Source organism: Salmo trutta, chromosome 29 (genome assembly GCF_901001165.1).
Source record: "Salmo trutta chromosome 29, fSalTru1.1, whole genome shotgun sequence".
NCBI lineage: Eukaryota > Metazoa > Chordata > Actinopteri > Salmoniformes > Salmonidae > Salmo > Salmo trutta.
The window spans coordinates 20,675,241-20,694,669 of record NC_042985.1 but is presented as its reverse complement, the minus strand read 5'-3'; the positions used below and the strand labels follow the sequence as shown (position 1 = coordinate 20,694,669).

The window sequence follows — 19,429 nt, the reverse complement described above, 5'->3', positions numbered from 1 at the left end:
CTCCTATCCACACCCTCAAACCCTCTCTTCCCATACTCCTCCAAGCACTCTCCTTGACCACTTCTCAAGCCCCCCTCCAACACTCCTCCAAGCCCTATCCTCTCCCACTCCTCCCATCCCCTCTCTCCAAACCCCTCTCCACAGTCCTCCAAGCCCCTATCCTCCACACTTCTCCAAGCACCCATCCCCCCTCCACATCCTCCAAGCCCTCTCCACAGTCCTCCAAGCCCCTCTCTCCACACTCTCCAAACCCTTCTCCTCTCCACATTCCTCCAAAACCCTTCTCCTCCCACACTCCTGCAAGCACCTCTCCTCTGACCACTCCTCCAAGCCCCTCTCCACAGTCCTCCAAGCCCCTCTCCACAGTCCTCCAAGCCCCTATCCTCTCCACACTTCTCCAAGCCCCCCTCCACACTCCTCCAAGCCCCTCTCCACAGTCCTCCAAACCCCTCTCCTCTCCACACTTCTCCAAGCCCCCCCTCTCCTCCAAACCCCTCTCCACACCCTCCAAACCCTCTCCTCTCCATACTCCTCCAAGCACCTCTCCTCTGACCACTTCTCCAAGCCCCCCTCCACACTCCTCCAAGCCCCTATCCTCTCCACACTCCTCCATCCCCTCTCCTCCATACCCCTCTCCACACCCTCCAAACCCCTCTCATCTCCACACTCCTCCATCCCCTCTCCTCCAAACCCCTCTCCACACCCTCCAAACCCCTCTCATCTCCACACTCCTCCATCCCCTCCTCCAAACCCCTTCCACACCCTCCAAACCCTCTTCTCCATACTCCTCCAAGCACCTCTCCTGACCACTTCTCCAAGCCCCCCTCCACACTCCTCCAAGCCCCTATCCTCTCCACACTCCTCCATCCCCTCTCCCCATACCCTCTCCACACCCTCCAAACCCCTCTCATCTCCACACTCCTCCATCCCCTCTCCTCCAAACCCCTCTCCACACCTCCAAACCCTCTCATCTCCACACTCCTCCATCCCCTCTCTCCAAACCCTCTCCACACCCTCCAAACCCCTCTCATCTCCACACTCCTCCATCCCCTCTCCTCCAAACCCCTCTCCACACCCTCCAAACCCCTCTCATCTCCACACTCCTGCAAGCACCTCTTTCTGACCACTTCTCCAAGCCCCCCTCCACACTCCTACAAGCCCCCCTCCATACTCCTACAAGTCCCTCTCCACACTCCTCCAAGCCCCTCTAATCTTCACACTCCTCCCATCTCCTCTCCTCTCCACACTCCTCCAAGCCCCTCTCCTCCCATCCCATGTCCTCACCACACTCTGTTCCTCTTTCGCTGTGCCTACATGGGAACGTCATTCTCTCTCTGCTCAGTAGGGCTGTGGGGGAATGAACACAAACACTCTGAATTCCTCTGCTGTTTGATTGTATCTGGTCCAGGGATGTTTCCTATTGCAGACATACAGTAGAACATAGGAATCCAGTTTGTTATGCCTTATTAACTAGTAATGTTGACAAACACGGGGAGTACGTTTACATACACCCTCATAATTCAATATTAAACTGATTATGGCAATGGTAGATTATGCAATAGTCATGTAAAAGCTTACTCTGCTTATCTTAATTGGCGTAAGGTCAACATTGAAGTAAGCAAACACCTGGTTTTCTGAGCAATCTTTTGAATGATTAGGACGTGTAAACACTTAACTGGCGTTCCAGCAGTGTTTTGATCAGCACGGGCCAGAACCAGCACCAGAACCAGCACCAGCCGAACGAGCCTTCCTCTTCTAGCTCGAGTGAAGTCAGTTTACAACAACTGATTTTAGGAGTCTTAGAAGTGGTTTACAAACTGTATATGTCCCAACTCAGAATCAAATAGGCTTACCAAAAATAACATAGCTAATTTTGATTGGTGGTTTTCTGCATTTATCAGAGTGCCATCATGTAGTCTGATTTCAGATGGTCATGTAAACAGGACTATTAGGGAAATCCTTCTTCTTGCATTGCATGTAAATGTTTTAATCAAACTATTACATTCATATGACTATCCACAGTAATATAACCACACTCATTGCTGTATTGGTTTCTCGCCTCAGCTCTGCGACACGCACGGGACAAAGGATCCTCCCTGAGGGTAGTAATACTATTTTTCACATTTCAAGTCAGTGTGTGTGCCAGACAGAGTAGGACCGTAAGAATGGGTTATCATTGCTGGTCGAGTGTTTACAATTATCCATCTCCATATCTTTCTCAGATGAGAGCAGCGGACCCTTTATGAAGAACAATTCAGGGTTGAATGTTTGATCGTGCTAGTTTGCGGCGTTTCAACTGCAGTCCTTTCCTACTGTAATCCGTTGTGCTTGGCTTTTGTTCTCCTGGGTGGGGGGGTGTGTGGGGGGGGGGGGGTTGCAGGCCTGGGTATTACTCCTGCAGCTCACATTACATACAATGGAATTTGTATGACGATGTTGCCGGGGGGGAATTAATTAACATTGAAGCTATTTTTCTCTCTCTCTCTCTCTCTCTCCCTCTCTTCTCTCTCTCTCTCTCTCCTCTCTCTCTCTCTCTCTCTCTCTCTCTATCTCCCTGCCTCTCTCTATCCTTCTTCTCTCCTCTCTCTATCTCTCTCTCTCTCTCCTATCTCTCTCTCTCTCTCTCCTCTCTCTCTCTCTCTCTCCTATCTCTCTCTCTTCTCCTATCCTCTCTCTCTCTCTCTCCTCCTCTCCCTGCCTCTCTCTCTCTCTCTCTCTCTCCCTGCCTCTCTCTCTTCTCTCTCTCCCTGCCTTTCTCTCCGTCCGCCTCTCTCTCCGTCCGCCTCTCTCTCTGCCCGGGGAGGGGAAGTATTTCACGGTTAGGTGAGAGGTTTCTTGCTCTCAATACTGTTCTGCTAATTATCCAGTGCATGTATTTAAGAGGTCTCTGTTCCTCTCAGCTCTCTCTCTTGCTCTGGGTAATCACATATTCCAGACCAGGATCTTTCATTAGACAGGGACCCAAGCTGTTCAGTTAACTGTTAACTGTCTGAACAGAACACTTCAACTGCTATTGGATGAAGGTTCATTCCAGTTGTCCACTGTCTTGTGTAAGCTGTTTGTTGTTGTGATTTGAGAGATCTGTGGTATCTCAGTGTTTTATGAGAGTGCAGTTGGGAAGTCATTAGAGTAATACAGACAACTACCAGTTAATAACCTATCAAAACGCACGAGGCACTAAAGACCAGAGTTTCCCATCCTATTCCTAGCCTTACCCCCGTTCTAACAGCCTATGGCCAACTATGTTCTCTTCAGCCATTTTCCCTCTCCAGATTCTTGTGCTGTGGTGTATTGTTCTAATGTTGTGTTTGCTAGTGTGGGTCTGTATTTTAGTCCGCTTGCTGCTTCTGCTGGTTCTAACATTAGAATCAATGTTAATCTACACTGAACAAAAATATAAACGCAACATGTAAAGTGTGGGCCCACGTTTCACTGAGCTGATATAGAAGATCCCAGAAATGTTCCATATGCACAAAAAGTGTATTTCTCTCAAATGTTTTGCACAAATTTGTTTACATCCCTGTTGGTGAGCATTCTCCTTTCCAAAGATAATCCATCCACCTGACAGGTGTGGCATATCAAGAATATGATTAAACAGCTTGATCATTCCACAGGTGCACCTTGTGCTGGGGACAGTAAAAGCCACTCTAAAATGTGCAGCTTTGTCACACAACACAATGCCACAGATGTCTCAAATTATGAAGGAATGTGCAATTTGCATGCTGTCTGCAGGAATGTCAGAAAATTTTATGTTTATTTCTCTACCATAAGCCGCCTCCAATGTCGTTTTAGAGAATTTGGCAGTACGTCCAACCGGCCTCACAACTGCAGACCACATGTATGGCGTCGTGTGGACGAGTGGTTTGCTGATGCCAATGTTGTTGCTGATGCCAACGTTGTTGGGATGCTCTGGATCGACGTGTACTCCACTTGTACTCCAACTTTGCACAGCCATTGAAGGGGAGTGGGACAACATTCCACAGGCCACAATCAACAGCCTGATCAACTCTGCAAAGGAGATGTGTCGCGCTGCAGGAGCCAAATGCTGGTCACACCAGATACTGATTGGTTGTCTGATCCATGCCTCTACCTTTTGTTTAAGGTATCTGTGACCAACAAATGCATATCTGTATTCCCAGTCATGTGAAATCCATAGATTAGGACCTAATTAATTTCTTTCAATTGACAGATTTCCTTATATGAACTGTAACTCAGTAAAATCTTTTGAATTGTTGCATGTTGCGTTTATATTTTTGTTCAGTATAATTCACTCTCTCTGAGTTGATGACTAGCCAGCCGAGAACAGCAGAGAGACACTTCTGTTTTCTGGAGCAAGTCAATGACCTTTACCCTCCTGTTCTGTTTGCTCTTCTCACTGTGTTTATCTCTCGTGTGTTCCTATTGGTTGAATGGCCTCCTGTTGTGACTGTGCACTGGTGGGAGCGCCGGTCCCCCCGGGCAGGCGTCCTGAACACTCTGGCGGGCCCCTCTTGCATGAATAGGTATTTTATTTTCCTTCATCCCTCTCAGAGGACCGTCATCTAGCTTCTTCATCCGTGCTCATCGTCTACTTTTCATTTACCAAACCATAAGAATGCACATTTAGATTAGAGTATGATTTTTCTGCATCAATCATGGATGGATGGACAATGCCAGCGCTTCTCCAAATATTCAGGTAGGCTAATTTCACTGGCCTTTGAAGCCAACCTTGGTTCTGATGTAACTGTGTGTCAAATCTGTTGGACGACATAAAGTTCGTAAGGAACCACCATCAGTCAAAGCCCTGTACACATGGTTGTTGTGAGGGTTTAGACCCTGTAGCACTGGTATTTGGGCCCCGCCTCCTCCATATCAGTCATCAGGCCACTGTCATCGCCATGTGAACCGTGGGATAGCTGGGTCTCACACTGGGCTGGGCCATCCTCCTCTCATCCTCCTCCCATCCCATCCCCTTTCCACACCCTCCTCTCCGGTTTCACTGCCTTTCTTTCTGTTGGCCTCATCACCATCGCATCAACAAACGTTTCAGTCTATCTAGCCACATCTAGCTATAGCAGACTGTATTTCAATGTTTCTGTTGTATTGTACAACCAGGACAGATCATTTAGTGCCATGTGGAACTGGCTCATTGATTCATATGTTTTGTAATGTATTTGTTTTGTAATGTATCGGACATTTACAGTATTAGGCAAGACTGCCTTCTCGTCTTGTGTACCAGAGGCATGGAATAGTCTACAATGTATGCCTCATCTAGACATGTTAGTGCCACTGACTGAATGAAACATTTTGATGGGAGACTGTTACAGAGGAGTGTAAATGTTTTTTTTTAGGCTGGATCATGTTGTTGAATTGTATTATATTGTTGTATGTTTTAATTCTGTAATGTATTGATTGTTGCTGCCTTCTGGCCAGGTCTCCCTTGAAAAAGAGACTCTGGGTCTCAATGGGCTTTTCCTGGTTAAAGCAAGGTTAAATAAAAATGAATAAACATTTCGGATAAAAAAAAATGTTGATTGGTTTTTATTCGAATCATTCTTAAAGTCAAAGATCAGCCTGTAGATAAATCACCCAGGTTCATTACCCAATGAAAGCTTAAGACCAGACCCCCCTAATGTTATGTCAAGGGAGCCTTAAAATAGAGCCTTCAAGTCTTCCATGCTAAAGAGGGGAGAGAGCTGGGTAATAGCAGAGGTTCCTCCATTTATACTCACCTTAAAACCACACTCTTTTTGTGAAAGAGGAACTGTGGAAAGTAAGTAGCTGTTCCGAGACGAAACATCCCCACATTGCTGATGTGTGTGTAGACTGCAGAGCTGGTGAGTATGGATGTGGACCCTATGTCATGGGTCTGGGTCTGGCCTGTCCATTCAGCACTTTTCTCTGGGGGATTCAGTTGGGATCACGCTGGCACTATGCTGCTGGATAATACAGGACTCTGCAATCAAACAGGCTTTGTTAACCCCACAGCCAAGTAAGATCACTACAGCTGATCACAAGTCACAGTACAATACTAAACAGAAACACGACATGATGGTGGATGCACTTGTTGTACGCTAAAGATACGTTTTCAGTGATTTAGAATGGATTGCTGTTGTTTGTAAATGGAGAATGGATTCCTGGTAGACATAGGGTGCATTCCAAAATGGCATCCTAATTCCTATATGGTGTACTACTTTTGACAAGGGCCCATAGGGCTCTGGATGCATTCATTCTGAGATGGCAAGGCTGTACCCAGACTTAGAGTTATTATACATCAGGATAGATGGAAGGATATTGTAACAGATAGTACAGAAATGTGCTACTTTGAAGAGTTGTGTAATAAGTACAGGCAAAAGGATGGTCTGGGGACTATGCATGGACTAGCATGCTGGGCAGTACTGGATGATACCGGTTGTATTGTAATGGGAAAGGCAAGTAGAATGGTTTGGAGAGCAGAGAGCTGTATAAAGGTTTTAGTTGTGGACTGGGCAGTGTAGTAGTTTGGGGTGGATCTGTGTTGGGAAAGTGCTGATCTGTGATGTAATTGGGCAGTAAGTTGTCAGTGGCAGCGTTGGCCCCCTATCAGGTCCGGACGGGGGAGCTTAGCCATGTGGTGGGGCGTTGGGGTGAGGTGGGCAGATTTACAGTAGGGGCCAAACAGGAGGGCAAGCCCATTACACTATACTGTAGAGACTGATCTACTCTAGCCTGTAGCAGCCAGGGACCAGGGTAAGGCTAATTATGAGGTGTGTGTGTGTGTGTGTGTGTGTGTGTGTGTGTGTGTGTGTGTGTGTGTGTGTGTGTGTGTGTGTGTGTGGTGTGTGTGTGTGTGTTGTGCTTGTCTCAGTGTGTGTTTTTGTACTGTGTATGTCTCTCGTGTGCATATAGGTGAGAGGTTGTGCTTTGTAACAATGCTATAGCTAGTCAAAGTGGGTACGCTATGTTGAGTTACTGTAAGTTTGTGTGAAATTAGTTTGTGCCCAAGGGTATTAATGAGGAATTTGCTGTGCATTAGGACTTGTGAAACATTTCAAATATACAGACGAAACTGACTGCTTGTCTAACTTTAAAACCATGCGTGGCGTGTTGCATGAACAGCTTTAGTGTAGAGACAATGGTGCCTCTTGCTTTTGTTATTATTTTTGTAAGTTCTGGTGATGGCTCTGAGTCCCATTGTGAGCTAATATGCTAACTTGCTCTCTCTGATTCTTCATTTGCAGAACGTACGCTTTGACCCCTCCATCCCCTCCATCCCCTCTTTCCCATCCTTTTTTTGGTTCTGATGTGTCTCTTCTCTTCTCTCCACAGGCGAGCCACACAGGAATGCGCTCCTACATTTACAATAAGAACTCTGTGATTGGCTCGCAGGCAGAGCACGGTGGGATGAGGACGTACTTCTTCAGTGCCGACACACAGGAGGACATGAATGGTTGGATCCGAGCCATGAACCAGGCTGCTCTCATGCAGAGTCAAGGCATCAAGAGGTTAGTCCCTCCCTCCCGCCGCTGCAGGCCGTCCCTAGTTGTCCCCAATAGTTCCCTCTCCAGTGTCCCCAATAGTCTCCGCTGTAGTTATCCCCAATAGTCTCCTCTTTAGTTTTCCCAATAGTCTCCTCTGTAGTGTCCCAAATAGTCTCCTCTGTAGTGTCCCAAATAGTCTCCTCTGTAGTGTCCCAAATAGTCTCCACTGTAGTTATCCCCAATAGTCTCCTCTTTAGTTTTCCCAATAGTCTCCTCTGTAGTTATTCCCAATAGTCTCCTCTGTAGATATCCCCAATAGTCTCCTCTGTAGATATCCCCAATAGTCTCCTCTGTAGTTATTCCAATAGTCTCCTCTGTAGTAATCCCCAATAGTCTCCTCTGTAGATATCCCCAATAGTCTCCTCTGTAGATATCCCAATAGTCTCCTCTGTAGATATCCCCAATAGTCTCCTCTGTAGTAATCCCCAATAGTCTCTTCTGTAGTAATCCCCAATAGTCTCCTCTGTAGTTATTCTCAATAGTCTCCTCTGTAGTAATCCCCAATAGTCTCCTCTGTAGTTATCCCCAATAGTCTCCTCTGTAGTTATTCCCAATAGTTTCCTCTGTAGTTATCCCCAATGGTCTCCTCTGTAGTAATCCCCAATAGTCTCCTCTGTAGTTATTCCCAATAGTCTCCTCTGTAGTAATCCCCAATAGTCTCCTCTGTAGTTATTCCCAATAGTCTCCTCTGTAGTAATCCCCAATAGTCTCCTCTGTAGTTATTCCCAATAGTCTCCTCTGTAGTTATCCCCAATAGTCTCCTCTGTAGTTATCCCCAATAGTCTCCTCTGTAGTAATCCCCAATAGTCTCCTCTGTAGTAATCCCCAATAGTCTCCTCTGTAGTTATTCTCAATAGTCTCCTCTGTAGTTATCCCCAATAGTCTCCTCTGTAGTTATTCCCAATAGTCTCCTCTGTAGTTATTCCCAATAGTCTCCTCTGTAGTAATCCCCAATAGTCTCCTCTGTAGTAATCCCCAATAGTCTCCTCTGTAGTTATCCCCAATAGTCTCCTCTGTAGTTATTCCCAATAGTCTCCTCTGTAGTTATCCCCAATAGTCTCCTCTGTAGTTATTCCCAATAGTCTCCTCTGTAGTTATCCCCAATAGTCTCCTCTGTAGTTATCCCCAATAGTCTCCTCTGTAGTAATCCCCAATAGTCTCCGCTGTAGTGTCCCAAATAGTCTCCTCTGTAGTGTCCCAAATAGTCTCCGCTGTAGTTATCCCCAATAGTCTCCTCTTTAGTTTTCCCAATAGTCTCCTCTGTAGTAATCCTCAATAGTCTCCTCTGTAGATATCCCCAATAGTCTCTTCTGTAGTAATCCCCAATAGTCTCCTCTGTAGATATCCCCAATAGTCTCCTCTGTAGTAATCCCCAATAGTCTCCTCTGTAGTAATCCCCAATAGTCTCCTCTGTAGTAATCCCCAATAGTCTCCTCTGTAGTTATTCTCAATAGTCTCCTCTGTAGTTATCCCCAATAGTCTCCTCTGTAGTTATCCCCAATAGTCTCCTCTGTAGTTATTCCCAATAGTCTCCTCTGTAGTAATCCCCAATAGTCTCCTCTGTAGATATCCCCAATAGTCTCCTCTGTAGTAATCCCCAATAGTCTCCTCTGTAGTAATCCCCAATAGTCTCCTCTGTAGTAATCCCCAATAGTCTCCTCTGTAGTTATTCTCAATAGTCTCCTCTGTAGTTATCCCCAATAGTCTCCTCTGTAGTTATCCCCAATAGTCTCCTCTGTAGTTATTCCCAATAGTCTCCTCTGTAGTAATCCCCAATAGTCTCCTCTGTAGTTATCCCCAATAGTCTCCTCTGTAGTAATCCCCAATATTCCCCAGTAAACCCAATGCCTCCTAGTCCAAACAGGGATCCACCAGTACCTCTCCCAGTAGACCTCTGCCTCCCTCTCTCTTCCTTCTCAGCACCAAAGCAAAGCACATTTTCCCCAGTCTGATCTTGATCATGTGCCTGTAGAAACATTAGCAAAGTGCCTAACTGTTGGGGTTGTAGGTGGGAGTGTACCTGGCCTGGCCTGGCTTGGCATGGTTTTGGCATGGCATGGTTTAGCTTGGCCTGCTTGGCTGGGACTCACTGAGCAGTCATCCATGGCAGGGCAGGCGTAGCACTGCATTTACATTTACATTTTAGTCATTTAGCAGACGCTCTTATCCAGAGCGATTTACAGTAGTGAGTGCATACATTTCATACATTTCATTTCATGCACTGCTCTGGGACTATCATTTGTTTTTCAACAGGGCAATAACTGAAAACACACCTCCAGGCTGTGTAAAGGCTATGCACTGCTCTGATAGTGTCTACTCTCCTGTGCTGTGGGATGGATGGGGTGTTGAGTTCTGCAGCTGGCTGCTGTATGGATGAGAGCTCCATCCTGCTCCTGCTGCCAGCTGAGCATGGGCCAGTCACAGGGCACAGACAAGGTTCCTCCCTCTACTCCATCACAGGGCACAAACACATTCTGCGTCCCAAATGGCACCCTGTTCCCTATATAGTGCACTACTGATTAGATCCCCATGGGCCCTGGTCAAAAGTAGTGCAGTATATAGGGAATAAAGAATAGCTGTTTCAATTAAAAGGAGAAAAAGATATGGTTTGGCCAAACTGGTTCCGGTTTGGTTAGATGAATGACACAGCGTGTGGTGTAGGAGAAATGAAGTGTACAGTGCACATACATGATGTGTCTGATCTGGAATGGCATTCTACAGCTGAGAGGAAGGTTGGATCTGATGTTTTGGGAAACAATACCATCTAGTGGCCAACGCTGCTCATTGCTCATTAGCAGCTCCAAGGGAAGCTATTTCTCCTGAAAATCATTGTCTGAATCTACTGCTAGTGCTACATTATAATGTTATCAGGATGTCAGCATTATCATGTAGACAGATTAGACAGCAAGCTAGAACTTGGAATTCCAGTAGAACATTAGCTAACACTCATTTATAGAACCAGTCAAAAGTTTGGACACACCTACTCATTCAATGGTTTTTCTTTACATCAAAACTATGGAATAACACATCATGTGGTAACCAAAAAAGTGTTTAAAAAATCTAAATATATTTTAGATTTTAGATTCTTCTAAGTAGCCACCCTTTGAGTTGATGACAGCTTTACACACTCTTGGCATGCTCTCAACCAGCTTCACCTGGAATGCTTTTCCAACAGTCTTGAAGGAGTTCCCACATATGCTGAGCACTTGTTGGCTGCTTTTCCTTCACTCTGCGGTCCAACTCATCCCAAACCATCTCAATTGGGTTGAGGTCGGTCATTTGACGCAGCACTCCATCACTCTCCTTCTTGGGAAAATAGCCCTTACACAGCCTGGAGGTGTGTTTTGAGTTATTGCCCTGTTGAAAAACAAATGATAGTCCCACTAAGCGCAAACCAGATGGGATGGCGTATCGCCGCAGAATGCTGTGGTAGCCATGCTGGTTAACCTCTCTAGGGTAGGTGGCACCAAATCGTCCCACCTACGTAACAGCCAGTGGAATCCTGTGGCGCGATATTCAAATACCTTAGAAATGCTATTACTTCAATTTCTCAAACATATGACTATTTTACAGCATTTTAAAGACAAGACTCTCGTTAATCTAACCACACTGTCCGATTTCAAAAAGGCTTTACAAGGAAAGCAAAACATTAGATTATGTCAGCAGAGTACCCAGCCAGACACCCATTTTTCAAGCTAGCATATAATGTCACAAAAACCCAGAAGACAGCTAAATGCAGCACTAACCTTTGATCTTCATCAGATGACACACCTAGGACATTATGTTATACAATACATGCATGTTTTGTTCAATCAAGTTCATATTTATATCAAAAAACAGCTTTTTACATTAGCATGTGACGTTCAGAACTAGCATACCCCCCGCAAACTTCCGGCAAATTTACTAACAATTTACTAAATTACTCACGATAAACGTTCACAAAAAGCATAACAATTATTTTAAGAATTATAGATACAGAACTCCTCTATGCACTCGATATGTCCGATTTTAAAATAGCATTTTAAAATAGCACATTTTGCAATATTCTAAGTAGATAGCCCGGCATCACAGGGCTAGCTATTTAGACACCCAGCAAGTTTAGCCTTCACCAAACTCCGATTTACTATTAGAAAAGTTTGATTACCTTTGGTGTTCTTCGTCAGAATGCACTCCCAGGACTTCTACTTCAATAACAAATGTTGGTTTGGTCCAAAATAATCCATAGTTATGTTCCAACAGCGGCGTTTTGTTCGTGCGTTCAAGACACTATCCGAATGGTAAATAAGGGTCATGCGCACGGCGAATTTCGTGACAAAAGATTTCTAAATATTTCATTACCGTACTTCGAAGCATGTCAACCGCTGTTTTAAAATTAATTTTATGCCATTTTTCTCGTAAAAAAGCGATAATATTCCGACCGGGAATCTGCAATTAGGTAAACAGACGAAAGAAAATAAAGCATGGGGTCGACTCGGGCACGCGTCTAAGCCCTTTGTCCTCTGATCGGCCACTTGTCAAAGGCGATAATGTGTTTCAGCCAGAGGCTTCCTCGATATCGTTCAGCTTTTTTCCCGGGCTCTGAGAGCCTATGGGAGCCGTAGGAAGTGTCACGTTACAGCTAAGATCCTCAGTCTTCAATAAACAGAGGCAAGAACAACAACACCTTGTCAGACAGGCCACTTCCTGCATGAAATCTTCTCAGGTTTTTGCCTGCCATATGAGTTCTGTTATACTCACAGACACCATTCAAACAGTTTTAGAAACTTTAGGGTATTTTCTATCCAAAGCCAATAATTATATGCATATTCTAGTTTCTGGGTAGTAGTAATAACCAGATTAAATCGGGTACATTTTTTATCCGGCCGTGTAAATACTGCCCCCTAGCCCTAACAGGTTAAGTGTGCCTTGAATTCTAAATAAATCACAGACAGTGTCCCCAGCAAAGCACCCCCACACCATCACACCTCCTCCATGCTTCACGGTGGGAACTACACATCTGTTCACCTACTCTGCGACCTTTTAGTTGGAACCAAAAATTAAAAAAATTGGACTCATCAGACCAAAGGACAGATTTCCACTGGTCTAATGGCCATTGCTTGTGTTTCTTGTCCAAAGCAAGTCTCTTCTTCTTATTGGTGTCCTTTAGTGGTGGTTTCTTTGCAGCAATTCGACCACAAAGGCCTGATTCACACAGTCTCCTCTGAACAGTTGATGTTGAGATGTATCTGTTACTTGAACTCTGTGAAGCATTTATTTGGGTTGCAATTTCTGAATTCTTCCGGATTGACTGACCTTCATGTCTTAAAGTAATGATGTACTGTCGTTTCTCTTTGCTTATTTGAGCTTTTCTTCCCATAATATGGACTTGGTATTTTACCAATAGGGCTATCTTCTGTATTCAACCCCTACCTTGTCACAACACAACTGATTGGCTCAAACGCATTAAGAAGGAAAGAAATTCCACAAATTAACTTTTAACAAGACACACCTGTTAATTGAAATGCATTCCAGGTGACTACCTTATGAAGCTGGTTGAGAGAATGCCAAGGGTGGCTACTTTGAAGAATCTCATGATTCCATATGTGTTATTTCATAGTTTTGATGTCTTCACTATTATTCTACAATGTAGAAAATAGTAAAAATAAAGAAAAAGCCTTGAATGAGTAGGTGTTTCCAAACTTTTGACTGGTACTGTATGTCTGAATATGCTCTGAACTTTGAAACTTAGTTAAAAACTGTCCATTGAGGACCTGCCCTGTCAAAATTTGTAATCTAAAAAAAATTGTGATTTGTTAGACGTGTATAGTGTTGGTCTGGGAATCAGATAAATTATATCTCAGATGAATGACTCCCTGCAGAGGGAGAGAGTCTCATACATTCATCTGTGGGACAAATTAATGATCACTAGAGCTATTACACAGAGTCATTGATGAAGAGGCTACCTCAAGCTATTTGTTTAAAGACAAAATGGCTGTCATTTTGACTCTCAAGGGGAACCCAGCTTGCCTCCTATCCAAAGAGCCTCACTTAGTTACACTCCCCTCTCCATGAAAATATGTGGGTGTTAAAAACATATTGAAAACCCCTCCCTGTAGTCTCCCTTCCCTCTTTGGAGGAACTCAGTAATAAATAAAGGACATTTGAATGTTTTCAATAGTATCACTCAAGTGGGAAAGAGCATTGAGAGTCAGAGTCAACTCAGGTTAATGGAGGTGTCCATGTTGCCGTTTTATCCACAGCCTAATATCTCCAAATCCCCTGTTTCAAGTGTACAGCTGTACTTTTTCATAATGTAGTCTACTGTATTAATATCTGAGCAAAAAGGAGGAAAGAATAGCATTCATATTTTGTTTTAAGACACAGAACCTAAGTATTTAATGCATTACTAAAGGTCACTAAGTCCTTGACTAACATTCAGGGGATATATACTGAAGAAAAATGTCAACGCAACATGTAAAGTGTTGGTCCCATGTTTCATGAGCAGAAATAAAAGATCCCAGAAATGTTCCATATGCACAAAAATCTTATTTCTCTCAGATTTTGTGCACACATTTGTTTACATCCCTGTTAGTGAGCATTTCTGCTTTGCCAAGATAATCCATCCACTTGACAGATGTGGCATATCAAGAAGCTGATTAAACAGCATGATCATTACACAGGTGCACCTTGTGCTGTGGACAATAAAAGGCCACTCTAAAATGTGCAGTTTTGTCACACAACACAATGCCACAGATGTCTCAAGTTTTGAGGGAACATGTAATTGGCATGCTGACAGCAGGAATGTCCACCAGAGCTGTTGCCAGAGAATTGAATGTTCATTTCTCTACCATAAGCTGTCTCCAACGTCGTTTGAGAGAATTTGCCACCCGGACAGCTGATGAAACTGAGGTGTATTTCTGTCTTTAATAAAGACCTTTTGTGGGGAAAAACATTCTGATTGGCTGGGCCCGGCTCCCCAGTGGGTGGGCCTGGTTCCCAATTGGGGGCTACGCCCCTTCCCAGTGATGTGAAATCCATAGAAAATGTAATTTCAATTGACAGATTTCCTTATATGAACTGTAACTCAGTAAAATCGTTGAAATTGTTGCATGTTGCGTTTATATTTTTGTTTGGTATATTAGCTTGTCACTAACCATATCACACTGAGCTGATTAATCATGTCAGTTGTTTCTAATGTCCAGGGGTTGGTGTGATAGAAACGCCAGGTTTAGTCATTGTCTTTAGCCTAGGTAACTGTAAAGTGCCTCTGTTATAGTCCGGTATCCCTGTTGACCTCTATCGCCTCTCACCCCTCACAGAGAGGCAGTCACAGAGAGACCAGACATGTCAGTGCAGCAGGCAGTACCACAGACCAACCACGTTAACAACAACAACACCAGTAAGAGCCCCTCCCAGTCGCGTTCAGGGAGCCTCCAGCGGCCCGAGAGAGAGGAGCCTCCGGAGGGGGAGATCCGACTGAGCCAGGGGGACGAGGAGAGGTACGTGTTAGAGGCTCCTAGAAAGCTCAGCCATCCAGCCACGGAGGTAGAGGTGGACAGGCTCTCCCCAGACACTCTCCCTGGCCCCTCACACCGCAGGAATGGCCAGGCCCACACAGTCCTCGCCACGCTGCCCCCTGAGCAGAATGGGAACGTCGTGTATAAGAGGGGCTTTGTCCCACGGACAGCCACAGAGAAGCAGGTGCAGAGGAAGACAGCTCTGGCTCAGGTGGAGCACTGGGTCAAAGTACAGAAGGGAGATCCCAAGAGGTCAGTCAGAAGACCTACATTACTCATCTAATCTAATCTTTACTCTTATCCTGAGCATAATCTTAACCTTATCCTTAGCTTCAGTGATGATAAAACTAACCATCACAGGAGGTTGGTGGCACCTTAATTAGGGAGAACAGGCTCGCTGTAATGGTTGGAGGGGAATAGATGGAATGGTATCAAATACATCAAACACATGGTTTCCATGTGTTTGATGCCATTCCCTTTTTTCCGTTCTGGACATTATTATGAGCCGTTCTCCCCTTAGCAGCCTGCTGTGCTAACTATAGCCTCAGCCCATGCTCCTATATCAACCATTCAATTGACTTACTGTATAATAACAAACTATTTATAAATGTCTCCCCCTGGTGGCGATTGTGAATGTCTCAGCTCTGAACTGCTTTTTCACTGTAACGTTTGTTGGAGTAGTGGTCATGCCTGAATGGCTGTTGATACTTTACTTAAATGCACTTTCGTTTCAACTCAGTATTGATGCTCATTTATGTACCTGGTGAAATAAGTAGACTGCACAGTTTGTAAAAGGCTCTATCTCTCTTGCCTAAACTTAGCAACACATCTACTACTGAGTACGCCCTCCCCCTCCCTCGGCGGACCCCTCCCCTGCAGCCTAAGGCCGTGGTAGTAGAGGCCTACCAGACATTGCCAAAGACCCCCAGACTCCCATCTGGCGGGAGCTCCCCTTCAGCGCCCCGCAATCTGCCCAGTGACTACAAATACGCCCACGACCGGCTCAGCCACTTCCGCATGTCCACCGATGAGCGCATGGCCACCAAGGAGGGCATGGTGTGGCAGCTGTATGAGTGGCAGCAGCGCCAGCAGTTCCGCCACGGCAGCCCAACGGCGCCCATCTACACCGGGCCAGACTTCCTGGACACGGCCTCCTTCAGGGTCACTGTGGAGATGCCTCGCTCCATCTCTGTGCCCCCTTCCCCCTGTGAAGTCCCCCCATCTGTCCCCACCTTCAAACCACTGTCCCCCCACAGGCCACACACCCCCTCAGACAGGGTGACGGTCAAGCCGCTGGATGAGGTGCCACCTGGGGAGTCCCCCACCGGCTCCAGTTCTCCTAGACGGGTGTTTTCTCAGCTCTCTAAGGTAGGACTCTGACCCACTGGGGTTTAAAGGGTTAAAGAGGCTGGTTTACCAGCCTGGGACTGGCACAAGACTAAATGCTAAGGAACGTTCATCTTTCATGAAAGGGTTTAATTCTCACAGTTACTGAGGCTATTTTGTTTGTAGTGAATTTTCAATTCATCTCTGTCTTAGAGGATTAATAACTTTGACACATTAACCGTTAGAGAAAGGGCCAACCATGGGAAGATGAGCATGAGAAGTAGCCCTGCTGTAATTTCCCGGCATCTTCACTTTGATGCCGGTTACAAGCTCCGAAGGATTCACACAGTCCACACCCAGGCCCTCTACACAGGTGGTAGGGTGTGTGTGTGAGTGGGAGCCTCCCCATCGCCCATTTCTCCCAGCCCGGCCCGGCCCAGTCTCCAGGCTCAGACACACACCAGCCTGTGTGGCCGTGTGTGTGTGAGTGTGTGACCTCCTGTGACAAGGCACTGTCCTGCGTCATCCTCATCCTGTGCTGTCTCCCTGCCGGCTGCCACACCCCCCACATGTGAGGCTGTCTTTACAAGGCTGCACCACACCAGCCTCCACACAGCCCTTATCGCAAGCCCACTGTCCTCACACCAAGTAAACAGAATGTCCCAGCCTCTGTTTCCTCATCATTCACCCATAACGCCAAGTCACTAATTATGTCTCTCAAATAGAACCCTGCCGCTCTACTCGCTCACAGGAAAAGGAAATGTATTTTTTTAATGAGCCACAGTGTGTGTCTGTGTGAGACCATCCAAGAAAGCAATGGTTTATGGGTACTACATTTAGTCTGCAGATTAACTTTGTTTTGGTGGATCCAGCATCTTTTACACTGGTGATGTCTTTTTGGCTTGAGTGTGTATTTCAGAGCTGTGTTCCATGTACCTCTATGGAATATCACACGAGTGTGTGTGTGTGTGTGTGTGTGTGTGTGTGTGTGTGTGTGTGTTATTAGCGGCTAATTCAATTTGCCCAGGGCCTCTCAGCACCCTGTAAACATCTCCACTGCATCTCAACCATCAGCAACGGTCTCTTTCTACTGATCTTATATTTAAATTAAAAACCTATTATACAGCAAAAAAAGATTGGCTTGGGAATCTCTGAGGGAATGGCTCACAGTGCTTCTCTCGCTGGTAGCAAACAAATGTTATTTTAAGAAGGCAGGTTGGGGATAATTTATGTGTAGTTAATTAAATCTCTTGTTGTTTGTGTCCTTTTAAGGTTCTGTGATGGTCTAGCCAAGGAATTCTGTGTGTTAAGCAGAAATGTCAAACCTTCCAAACCCTGTAGCAACTTAAACTGGGGGCACACTATTTCAAATAAGAGGAGGAAGGATGGAAATAAATTCATGGATAGAAGAAAAAATATGCTGTGTGCACAAATGAGTTTGTGAAGTTGCAGGCATTCCCTTTAAGTTTGGGGTGCTACATATCAGAATGCCCAGTAGCGGGGACAGAAAGCCAGGAACAATCTGAAACACATTGCAGGCATATTCATCCTTGTAAATGTTCATTTATGATTTGCCATTCTGTTTGATCTGTGAAATGGGATATGTAGCCTAATAACTTGTTAATGTCTTTGTTTTCCCACAGACTAGTCAGCTGGAGAGACGGTCAATGCCAGCCATGGGCTACATCACACACACAGTCAGCGCACCAAGCTTGCATGGGAAAACGGTACAGCTTCTGTCTTGTTCGTTTATCTTCATCACACACCCAGTTTAAACTATTCTCTGCTTTATATTAGGACTATTAAAGATTAATGCTGAAGGGAACTTCGATATAATACATTTCAGTCAGAAAGCGGCACCATTTTCAGCTGGTGGATTCAGTGGTGTTCTGCTCTGAAGGGCCTTGTGTGGGTAGCGGGGAGAGAGGAGCAGGTATTGTGGTAGGATGCTTAGGCCCACAGCTCTCTGGGGCCTGAAGAGCTGAGCCCTCACTGCTGCCGCCCTGGTGGCCAGGTGTTGAAGTGCTCTCTCTGTCCCTCCCTCTCTTCCTCTCCCTGACCTGGGCCTGACCCTACTGCAGCCGGAGGAGCTGACCCTGCTGCTCATTCAGCTCAGGAGTCACCAGGCCAAGATGGCTGGTGTCCATGGCGACGCCCTCCACCACCTACATCACAACGGCCTCCTAGGCCCCAGCCTGCAGGTCAGGCCCCCTCGTATCCTCCCCCCTGCAGCCGCCCTGCCCTGAAGCCCCACTCCAATGAATTGTGGATCCCCAGCCCCCAGCCAAATCCCCATCACCCGCAGTGTCTCTGCTAGTGTTTTGGTCCCACCTCCATCATTCATTGGACTGTGGGGTGTGTTGGTCGCGTCTGTTGTACTAGTGGCTTAGGTGCTCCCCTGTTAGCATGGACTGTCTGCAGCTATAGATACACCAGCCTGTTAGCATGGACTGTCTGCAGCTATAGATACACCAGCCTGTTAGCATGGACTGTCTGCAGCTATAGATACACCAGCCTGTTAGCATGGACTGTCTGCAGCTATAGATACACCAGCCTGTTAGCATGGACTGTCTGCAGCTATAGATACACCAGCCTGTTAGCATGGACTGTCTGCAGCTATAGATACACCAGCCTGTTAGCATGGACTGTCTGCAGCTATAGATACACCAGCCTGTTAGCATGGACTGTCTGCAGCTATAGATACACCAGCCTGTGGCCTCACTCATCTGTCGGCATAATGTAGCACTCTGTTGAGCCTTACAGAGACGTGTTTCATTTGATTTGTTAAAAAACAAACATGATGTTGCTCCCAAGCTTCATATCAAGCATGTTGCTTGTTGACTATGCACCGTGCCTGTCTTCACATACATATACTGTATGTAGCCTTATCTTCTGTTGTTTGAGGTCTTTGCAAACCTGGATAACTACAATGAGAAATGTATTTTTGACTTTTCTTTCACATTTCCCCTCTAAGTCCTGGTTGTGTAGAACTGTGTGTATCTGAGAGGTCATTCTTATTAGTGTAAAGTGATCCTGGGTATACAGGCTGGCTCAGTAGTGTGTCTCCGTAGAGCAGGGGTAGGCAACTAGATTCAGCCGTGGGACGAT

At 45.7% G+C, this 19,429-nt stretch overlaps 1 protein-coding gene across 1 annotated transcript in view; it reads left to right on the top strand.

The window, feature by feature from the left end:
* The window catches only part of LOC115167576 (pleckstrin homology domain-containing family A member 7), a 197,052-nt gene that overhangs the window by 131,282 nt on the left and 46,341 nt on the right, over positions 1–19,429 (top strand). The window contains exon 13 of the mRNA XM_029722150.1: positions 17,965–18,048. Within this exon, the coding sequence (XP_029578010.1) occupies positions 17,965–18,048 (84 nt within the window). The remainder of the gene's footprint in view (positions 1–17,964; positions 18,049–19,429) is intronic.